Source organism: Lycium ferocissimum, unplaced genomic scaffold, assembly GCF_029784015.1.
Source record: "Lycium ferocissimum isolate CSIRO_LF1 unplaced genomic scaffold, AGI_CSIRO_Lferr_CH_V1 ctg21327, whole genome shotgun sequence".
Lineage (NCBI taxonomy): Eukaryota > Viridiplantae > Streptophyta > Magnoliopsida > Solanales > Solanaceae > Lycium > Lycium ferocissimum.
This window is the reverse complement of record NW_026719626.1, coordinates 683-11,363: the sequence shown is the minus strand read 5'-3', so window position 1 is coordinate 11,363 and position 10,681 is coordinate 683. Positions and strand designations below refer to the sequence as shown.

The 10,681-nt window shown below is 36.4% G+C and overlaps 1 protein-coding gene across 3 annotated transcripts; it reads right to left on the bottom strand.

The window, feature by feature from the left end:
* Positions 1-2,679: 2,679 nt before the first annotated feature.
* On the bottom strand, positions 2,680-10,254 carry LOC132043116 (probable zinc metalloprotease EGY2, chloroplastic). Of its 3 annotated transcripts, none has more exons than XM_059433599.1 (13): positions 9,949-10,254; positions 9,639-9,717; positions 9,419-9,493; positions 9,197-9,283; positions 8,410-8,463; positions 8,166-8,276; positions 7,811-7,885; positions 7,620-7,725; positions 7,398-7,491; positions 6,748-6,901; positions 3,687-3,894; positions 3,318-3,478; positions 2,680-3,239 (listed from the first exon to the last, which is right to left on the bottom strand). In XM_059433599.1, exons 1-13 carry the CDS (start codon positions 10,068-10,070, stop codon positions 2,991-2,993), a joined length of 1,575 nt encoding a protein of 524 aa, XP_059289582.1. In that variant the 5' UTR covers positions 10,071-10,254; the 3' UTR covers positions 2,680-2,990. The 3 variants fall into 3 exon arrangements, with proteins under 3 accessions (XP_059289582.1, XP_059289583.1, XP_059289584.1); XM_059433600.1 differs by having other exon boundaries at positions 8,413-8,463; XM_059433601.1 differs by lacking the exon at positions 9,419-9,493.
* Positions 10,255-10,681: the final 427 nt, after the last annotated feature.

The following is a 10,681-nucleotide window of genomic DNA, read 5'->3' as shown; positions in this document are numbered from 1 at the left end:
TGTGCCATGATGATTTGTCGAGTTAGAGACTTTGTAGACAAGAGTCGCGGGTAATGGGTTGTCGGGCCATAAGCGGCTCCAACGGCCGACACGTTATTACGAGTCTTATATGATGTCGATCGTGCTTATGGGGAAAAAAAAAAAAAAATTCTATGTATTCATTTCTAACTGATTCATAAGTTCACATGTGTAATAAGAGTTAGCGGGTTCGCTCGGCTCCGAATATGGAGTCGGGTGCCCATCACACCCTAGTAAAGTCGGGGTGTGACATATTTAGCCTTGTTGGCCTATATTTTGGATATCATTTTGTTAGCCTCGTCGGCTTATGTACATTGTTGTGGGCATAGTTGTCGATGATGATATAAATGAACTGTTGTCAATGGAATTAGTATGAATAATGCATGAAAAGTATAATTTAGCTATGTGGCTCACCTAGATGTAAATGTGAAAGTATGATAAGAGGTGCCCGGGTGGGTTAGCACTGGGTGCCCGTCGCGGCCCTCCGGTTGGGTCGTGACATCTATGATCTGAAAGGACTTCACTTTCCCAAAACATTATATTGTTACTTCTCAAGTAATTTTATTAATATAGTTATACAGGTGACTCAAAATTATTTTAGGAAAATTTACTTGTCATAACTACATCTAAGAGGTATTTATGATTAATAACTACTCTTTATTTTATTTACTTTTTGTAGCCATAGTCTTTTTCTAATTTACACCTCATAACTAGTGCCTTGTTTCTCAAAAGTCTTCTCTTTTTAATTGATTTTCTATCTTCTCCCTCACCCCTTTTTCTCTCTCTCTGTTCCCTCTTCTCACCCCCAGATATCTGCGATCTCACCTCTCTCTTTCTCTCTCTTTCCTCTCCTCAACAATCTCTGTGTATCGAAACCCTAACTGGGGATGACGTGGCAGCGTTGATCGATATCGGAGTAATCGATTCCATCGAAATTTCACACAAATCATCACTGCCGTTGATCGATATCGGAGTCATAGATCCCATCTGAATTTCACAGAAATTATCACAGCCTTTGATTCGTTATAGTTAATGTCATCACCAGCCGTTCAATGATAACAATTTTGATTTCCAGTTCGCCGGAAATGGAGTACTTGATAGATCGGAAAACCTAGTTGATTTTGCAATAGAAGTTTCTAGAACATTGAAACCTGAGGGTATTTTCGTATTTCACACAATATCCAAAGAAAATTACAGTCTCAATTCGTTACTTTAGTTGACATCACCTTAAACGCTCAATCCCGTGGAGGCGGCAGCGGTGGTTCTGAGTGTATTTGAGTAAATATAGTGTATTTTAAAAGGATTTGAATGTATTTCATTTATTTGAATGTAAATACATTCAAAATACAATCGAATGAAAGGATTTCTGAGTGTTAATACAATCGAATATATTTAAAATCATTATTCTTCATTATGCATATGAAATTTTGTCGAGATACAGTCAAATATTGTATTTTGGGGGGCAAACTAGTTGTATTTGACTGTATGTGTTGGTTGAATGATCTATGTACATATGCTTGTATATAATTTTTTAGTGTAAATACATTCAAATACAGTCGAATACATTCAACTAATGCGACGTCAGGCGGTGACTTTACTGATATGAACTCGAATACATTTAAATACAGCCAAAACAAAAGGATTATCAGTATATAAATACAATGAAATACACAAGTCCTTCGTGTATTTAAAGGATTTACTCCACTCTGTTTTTATGGTACATGTATTTTCCCGTATTTAAAAACATGGAAATACAGCCGAAACTCCTTTGTGTATTTAAAGGATTTACCCCACTCTGTTTTTATGATACATGTATTTTACTGTATTTAAAAACACGGAAATACAGCCGAAACCATATAAAAGGTAGCTATGGTTTGTAAATTGCAAACTTGTAGCTATATACTATTAGGAGCTTATAAAAAATAGCTGTTTATGTAAGTTACACGTTATTTTATATTGTAGGTTCAAATCTCAAATATAACACGTTAATACTTCGATAAAGTTTCTTCATTACAACTTCTGACTGGTACTCCTACTTCTATAAGTTATGAAACCATACCATTAACTGAATTAGTGAATTTCTACATGAATGTGATCAATTCTTGTACAGTTTTTTATTTTGTGATCTCTCCAAACTCGACACAAAACACACTGACCTCGTGGATAGAGAACCCCAAATAAATGGAATTATGATACAGTGAATCGAAGCTAAACTTAGGAATAAATGCAATTAGGATACAGTGAATGAAAGCTACATTTAGGAACTGTGGAGCTAGCTATTTTGACTGGCAAACCTACAAGACCAACCATTATGGAAGTAACTATATATATATATATATATATATATATATATATAAATGCAATTAGGATACAGTGAATGAAAGCTACATTTAGGAACTGTGGAGCTAGCTATTTTGACTGGCAAACCTACAAGACCAACCATTATGGTTGGTCTTGTAGGTTTGCCAGTCAAAATAGCTATCATTAAATGGGCTCAACTATCAGCCTACCTTGCTTCATTTATACTCCTACATTTCATAGAAGCTCTGATGCTGTGGCCAAGGTTTGATATATTAATGCATTCCACACTATAATAGTGGGAATCAGAAATCAACCACCATATATAGCAGATTAATAAAAAAGAGAATTTAAAAGAAGGAATTTAATGTAACATGTCAGCATTAGATATGGAAAAATGAAACCTCTCATGAATCCTTGTACAGAGCATAAATTTGCACAAACGTATGTCAGAAGTAAACACAAGATGTATCATTGGCCACTTGCTGATCTCCAAACTTATACCCGGATTTTGGAGGCAAAACTAGTCTTTCTCGTCATTTTCCATACAAGCTAAGGGAATTCTACCATATTAACTGCTCAGACAACTAAAAGAAAGTAACATCTTTCTGCACAATTTTATTTTACTTAACTGAACCCAAGAGCCAAAAACATGTTGGATGTACTATTTTTCTCTAGAAACCAGTGGCAGCTTCATTAGAGAAAGGGAAAGGAAATGGCAAGCAAACCAACAGGCCCAAGAGCAATACTACAACTCCAAGGGCCACGTATTTATTGTCAGGATCGCTGATTTCTTCTGATAGTGGAGCTATAGGCCCTCTTTGGAGGAAGAATATTAGGACTACCCAATAAAATGCTACATCGTTAAACAATGAAGATATTCCCAAAAGCCCTATAGATAAAGCACTGAGGCGAGCTGAAGCCTGCCCACAAGAAAATTAAGGCTCAATTATAAAAGAATACATTTTTACACATGAATTCATTGTGTTAGCATGCATTACCTTTCTTCCCCACATGGCAAAAGCAATCCGGCCACCATCAAGCTCTCCTACAGGAATGCTATTGATAGCATTAATGAGAAGTCCAGCCCAGGCCCATATCACAAGCGGATTTACGGATATAGAAGTTCCTTCCTTGAGAACATCTCCTAAAAGAAGCTTGGCTACAAGTGAAGAACCAAAAAGGCTTAGTCTTTGCACAATACAGTACGTAGACCAATATGAAGAATAGCTTGTTGGAAAAACATTATTTCTATAATTTATTAACTTGTAACGAAAACTATTATTACGGTCAGATCCCATAGAGGAGCTCAAAACGAGCAGGAGAGAAAGCACACATCAGAATGAACTATATAAGCTATTAGTACTTACCTATACCACCAGCTAGAAATGATTCATGGAAGACAGAGGGGTCTATGATGATGCCAATGCCATCAGTAGGTGGAAAGATGAATCCTGAAAGCAAAACAATAAGGCCCACAGAGAACCCAGCTAATGGTCCAGCAGCTGCAACTTTCAAGAGATCTTCACGTTTTGGTACAATATTTAGAATCCTTGTTATAGCACCAAAGGAGCCTATCTGCCACCACAACAGCCATAGACATGAGTTCAATGATCACCAACTCACATTTCAGCGCTCAGCATGAATCAAAGATACTTAGGAAGGACAGCAGCTAAAAGTTGGGGAAATAACCCATATATACTGCTCACACATCTAGTTTGCAGCCAATCTTGCCCAATGTATCATTCTAGCCCACTACTGTATCATCGGTGTATAGATAATGTATATGTACTGTATAGATATATATACATATTAATATATTTTGTATACATAATGTATATGTTTTGTATAAGCACATTAAACCAACTCAAATTATAGTGTATACAAAGTATAGCTAGATATTTACATTTATATAATTTGTATATATAATGTATATATTTGTATAAACACATGAAACCAACTCAATTTACAGTGTATAGATAATGCATTTAAACCCCCAATTTGAGTCCACTCTTCACTTCAGAGTACCCAAACCGAACCCTAAAACAGATCTCTGAAAAAAATTCCAATTCAATAGCTCAATTGATTTCAAACTGGTGTTAGATTACCTCACTTCAAAAAAGGAACAAAAATTCACAGATTACATGTATTACTGATGAGGAAGAGTATATCAGTACTAGAGAAAGGTGAAAAATTAGTATTCAATAGGAAAAGCAAGAATCTGTTAAGTATACTGTGTTTCTCTGTTGAACTTTGAGCATTAATATTTTACACAGTAACTGTAGCTAATCTGAAAAGAAGGGTTAATTTAAAAAAAGAGAGTGGTGGGTATAGAAGAGGGGATAAAGGAGAGGATTGAATTGAATGAGACGGGGTGATAGGATGGAACACATGAAAGTTACTCGCTGAAAAGAAGGGTTAATTTAAAAAAAGAGAGTGGTGGGTATAGAAGAGGGGATAAAGGAGAGGATTGAATTGAATGAGACGGAGTGATAGGATGGAACACATGAAAGTTACTCGAAGATATTGGGGCAAAAGACCTTTGGTCGAGTGGAAAAGCCAGGAAAAGAAATGAATCAAGTGATTTGGAGGCCGAAGAAGATGGAGTGTTTGAAGGGTGAAGCGTGGTATTAGGCTGCAAACTAGATATGGGAAGGGATATTTAGAGTAAGAAGTGGATTGTTGGGCGAAGTTTGGTAGACTAGATCACTTATGGGTATTGGGCCGTAATTATTTTCTTGCGGCGAGATAAAAAGAAATATGATAAAAGCAGCCCCTGGAGCACTATTACATATCTTACTACAACCAAATAAACATTGCATGTAACCTTCTTTCGTCGGGAAGTCTATCCAAAAGCTTTTTAATTTCTCCAGCACTAGAGTCAATTACACAATATGAAGTAATTCTAGAAAAGAACTGTGTATTCATACGTGGATCTAGCATGTAACGTGCGGGTTCATGTGAACCCAATATCTTTCACCCATACCCTGTATATGTTTAAGAAATTCACTAATCTATAAATATTTTACTGTGAACCTAGTTATTATTGTATACTATTAACTTGAGGACGTTGTAGGAACCCATAAACTTCAAATCCTTGATCCGCCCCTCCGATGTATTGCCTCTTGAAACTCATCCCACAGCAGAGTACTCCTTTTTTAATAGATAAGTTACCGAGCTAGATAAATAATTTGATTGCTTTATAGTAATAACAGAATTTACCAAAATAGTAATTCTATTAATTGAATTACAACTTCGATATATCATCTTCGTGAGAAGATCTAAATGATTTAGTGTATATTATCACAAGAGTTCCGCCCATGGCCTGACTTGGTCCACTGACTGAAATGTGGCAGACATAGTCCATGCCACTGGGTTCAAATTATATTTAGGATATTACTACTAAACTGATGCCATTTCTCCACAATCATTGAGAATTACCATAGATCAGTAAGAGTCTATTTGGAATCAACAAGACAGGGAACTTGACAGATGGTGAACTTATGCATTTTCTTCCTAAAGCAGTAGAAGATAGAAGAGAATATAGAAGATTGACAACAGTGTCTAACATTTCCAATAAAGATGATGAAGTTACACATTCTCTTAGTACGGACTGTAGAAGATCTTGGATCAATTTACAGAATTTTTTTGAAGATTTATATAGCGTCTTCCTTGAAGTAATCCCTAGGTGCGAATATATTCTCATCTCTGGCAAATAAATATAATATATGAAAGCAATTGAAATTCACAAGACTACCCCTTTCCTAGGAAAAGAGAGAGTAGAAATTCACTCAAGTAAACAATGTCAACCTTGCTGAAGGCTGTGGCTTGCGATGCTAAGACTAATGACTTGGATAACCATTAAAAGAGTTTTTACCTTTTTGGTGCCTTACAAGTGCTGCAAGACATCAGTAATTTAATACCATCTCACTAGATAAGAAAGAGAACTCCTGTCTCTGGGTGTCACTTATCAGTATGACCTCAGATTAACGTCACACAACTGACTGTTTCTAATAATACCCGACTCCACCGCAAGACAGGACAGGACAGGATCTTACTAGTGGTTGGAACTAGCGACAAGACTGATTGCCACGAATAACCACCGAAAGTAGCTTTATGACATGATAGTTTTGCTGCGTTAAAGGTCCAAAAGCTTTATCACTGTGGCACGATTTTATAAGGAAACAGCAAACTCCAATACAGCAGAATCTTCCCAAAAGATAAGCTGCAGTCCTGACCCAGCAAGGATATCTTATCAGCTGACCTGAGAAAAGCTGCAACTATGTCTCATAGTTTGGCAGTTAGAAACGACATCGCAACCCCCAATAGAAATTATCAATATGAGGTCCCATATTAACCAAGACGACATATAAATAAGAAGACGCAAAAGGTTGTCTAATCCATAGACTGCATGAATCCTATGCACCTTACCTGCCAGCTAGGAACAAAATATGGGACGCCGAGCTTAATTCCAACCTCTTTGGCAACTAAAAGATGGCTAACTTCATGAACCCCCAGAAGAAAGGCAGTTATTAGAGCTCCAGGTAATCCATCCTTCAACAAGTCAAGATTGTCGAAAACTGATCTGGGAAATAAAGTTCAATCTTAGTTGAGCATTTAGGTGAAACAAGTTAAAAAAGAATACAAGCAATCGGACAGCATGAATTATCCCACATAAGCAGATTTGGCAATAGTTTGTTATAACTGAGATATCTTCTGTTTTCACTTATGTAATTTCAGCCAATGCAAATAAAACTTGATAACAATCTTGAAAATAACAGATGAGCACTTCTAACTGAAAAGAAAAGAGAGAACAAAAGAAACCAACCAAGATTTACATAATAATTTTGTATTTTCAAACTCCTGGCACAAAGCAGTAGTCTAGTACATAATAACCCATTAATATGAAACATCACAACAGTATTCCACAATTCAGCTATGTCGGACTCGGGAAATGACAAAATTAATTTGGACATTAAACATCAAGCTCCAATAGAGCTCGAAACAAATGTAAAGCCAGTGATGAACTCAGGTAAATATAAAAGGTAAAATTAGAGTTATGGAGTTAACATGGTACGTACAACAAGTTCGATTGTAATGCCGGCACATTGCGAAGAAGTAAAGTGAGTACTGTAACGAGTCCAAAGGCCCCTGCTGCAAACCATTCTGGAACAGCTGCAGTCCCGAACAAGCTGTGTTACTATTCGACAAGGAAAAGCTCCAAATCTATATTTTTGATACAGGTATCTCCACTTGTTATTATGACCAGTTATTGAAGTCTAGAGGCATGCTGAATAAACTACCTGTAGTTTCAGGTTGCAGGGTCATTCTTGGGACCACAACTGCCACAGGCTTATCATCCTCTGGATTGATTAAAAGAAAAAGCTTATAGTCGTCTCCAAGTTTGTCCTGTTAACGAAGTGCCATTTTGCAATAGTCAGAGACCATGGTGATTTCCAACCTAAATTGCAGAAACACGAGAAACTTGAGCAACCTGCATTCTCTTTGCTACTTTTTCATAAGTTTTTGCAGCCTGACCTCGTAGATTCCCTTTAAATAGTACTCCACCCTATGAAAGTATGGTAGAAGAGCTTTAAAAAGTGGAACCACGCAGAATTGCATATTAAGCTTCACGTACACGAAGAAGGCAAGAACAGAAAAAAAAAAAAAAAAAAAAAACACAAGCCCATGACCAGTCGCTTGAGAGGCTACCCGTGCTAGTTTAACCTTACTTTTTATGGTTGTATCTCAATTAAATGTAATAATTTCAAACTTTTAAATGTTGGCTCATGTTTGACTCGGATTTTCTTATATTAGCAATAAAACAAGATTTCCAACAAATAGCTCACCTCATATGGCTCCTGGCTTGTAAAAAAAAAAGTGTCAAAACCAAATACTTGATTTCTGAGAATTTCAACTGTTTCCTTGGGTATCCTGATTGATTCATCGAGTTGCTGAGGCTGCTCGTGAAATAGTATCAACAGTAAGAAAAAGATCAACTTTACAACCAAAAGCAACATGAGAACCATGATAGAAGAGCAAACTGTAAACAATTAATCCAATAAATATTCAACCTAATGTTCCAAAATTTACCACCTTCACACCTGGAAGTGGTGATCCACTCGCAACTTGAACATCAGTACCATCCTGCTTCAACACAATCTCAACAACGTGAGGTGGAGAAATTGAAACTTAATTGCTTATCCACCATGACAAAGCATATTTTGCTCAATAGCCCCAAGAAGGCGAATCAATAGATTTACTGAAAATGCATTTGCAAACATATAGGAATAGAAGCTAGGCCACTATAGCATCAGCAATCCTCGGGATATCAGGCATTTCAAATGTTGAAGGGGGCCTGAGGAGCATTATACTCTAAGAAGAGATGAAATTGCATCTTCTTAAACAGTAAATAATTCTCAAAAGGCTTGACCATTCACACAAGAAGACAGATGATTCTACTTCCCTTTCCACTCCCAACAAGAACCCCCGGAACTAAAAAGGTACACAGAATATGGAATTTATATTTATATAATAATAACTTACAACTACCAGAGCCAAAAAAAGAATGGAGACGTCATTGACTTTTCCGCTTGGCTGACAATGATGGTTACAAGAAATATCTATTACATCAGAAACGTCCAGCGGAACCACAGACTACAGGAATAGAAATGTAAAAAATATAATAAAGACAAGGTGTTCTATACTATAGCACTAATGAATATATGTGATATATCGAGCTATTCTCTAACAATATATGCACTTTACATTTGTTGGAATGCGGGAATTTTATTACACTTGAAGCCTGTTGCTGGCAAAACTGTTGGAGCATATAAAGAATGAAGCACCTCCAGATTCATCAGGAAATAAGAAAGCGTACCTCCACTCCAGTTTGTTCATTCACTTGAGCTCCATTATTGTTTCCTGGACTTGTATTCTCCAACATCCCCAATGGTTGATCCTTATCCTGACATACCAAGGATTCATACCCAAAAAAACTACAAAATGACTTTTCATTCACTAAAACTTTTCCATTATTGGTATTATTTGGCATTGTCTCTAACTAGGCAAATGAAATGAATGATTGAGAAGTGAATGAAACCTGATCAGGCTGAGAGTTCAGCTCAAGACTATTATCTGCTACAGAGTCATCGGCTTCCTCATCCAACTTATCATCCTTTAAAATACAAAGCATACTAAATAACAGTAAGCCAAGAACTAGGAACCAAGTCATCACATAATGAATACAAGCTCCACTTTTAGATAGACACAAATGGAAGTTAACCAAAATAATTAATACAAAAAGGAAAAAGAATAGAAACCTTGTCGTCATTTTGATCAGGTTCAGTTTCCGTCTCACTCGCTCTGCAAACAGCGCTCCTTTTATTGCGGAGGGAAAATCTATGCTCATAAAGCAGAAAAGAAAACAAAACTTCAAACATGTTGCAAACTTAAAATACAAAAAAGAAATTAAAACAAGTGGGTTCGCATAATTCAACTTAATATCACGCAGGCAGGTTCATATAATTCAACTTCATTCTAAGCGCGACCCATGAATAAAACTATAGGATTATTTAAGAAATTGATGAGGCGTTTCATATAATTCACATTAAAAACACACACAGCGTTTACCTTAAGAAATGTGTAGGGGGAGAGTTAATTGAGGGAGGCGAAAGCAGAGGTTGGAGCCGATTGTAATAGCAAGAGCTACACTGTGGTGACACTGGAACACGACAAACTGCAGGCAACTTCATTTCTCTATTTCCTGAGTTTATCTAAAACCAGGCAACATTGAATCTGTAGAAGAAAGTAGTAAACTGAAGCACAGAGAGGTTTTCTTGATAGAAATAAAAATATGTGTGTGTTATCCTTTTCGATTTGGGGTTCAAAATGGGAAATATCTGTTTCCCTTGCTTTTCTGTTAAGTGAGTGTTAAGTGCCCGCCTAAACATTCTAAATTGCGTAGTCCTTCATCCAACTGCTCACTCCACCAGCCAATCCAAGGAAAACACGTGGAACTATTAGGATTTGAAGATTTAAGACCTCTCGGCTCAGTGGAGTCCGGAACAAAAATGGCTTAAAAAAAAAAAATTTGAACAAAAATAACCCAACAAAAAAAAAAGTTACCAATGTACCTTTAGCGCAGTAAAATCTGTTGCGCTAAAGGATATCTTCTCTCCCATATAACGCGGTATTTAATGCGCTATAGATAGATGGATTTTAACATATGCACATTATTTCTTTGCATTTATAGTGATCACTAATTTTCCATTTCACTTTTTTACGTAGTTTAGCGAGTATATTAATCAATTTGATACTTCCGAAACGATATTTTATATAGAACCCTACTTATATTTTGTACAAT

Excerpts from the sequence above, each read along its gene's own strand:
- LOC132043116 (XM_059433599.1), bottom strand. The coding sequence starts at position 10,070 with ATGAAGTTGCCTGCAGTTTGTCGTGTTCCAGTGTCACCACAGTGTAGC. Across the intron at positions 8,277-8,409 it reads CACTTCCAGGTGTGAAGGTG|CCTCAGCAACTCGATGAATC; the intron begins GTAAATTTTGGA and ends TTTCACGAGCAG. Across the intron at positions 3,240-3,317 it reads TTGCCATGTGGGGAAGAAAG|GCTTCAGCTCGCCTCAGTGC; the intron begins GTAATGCATGCT and ends TCTTGTGGGCAG.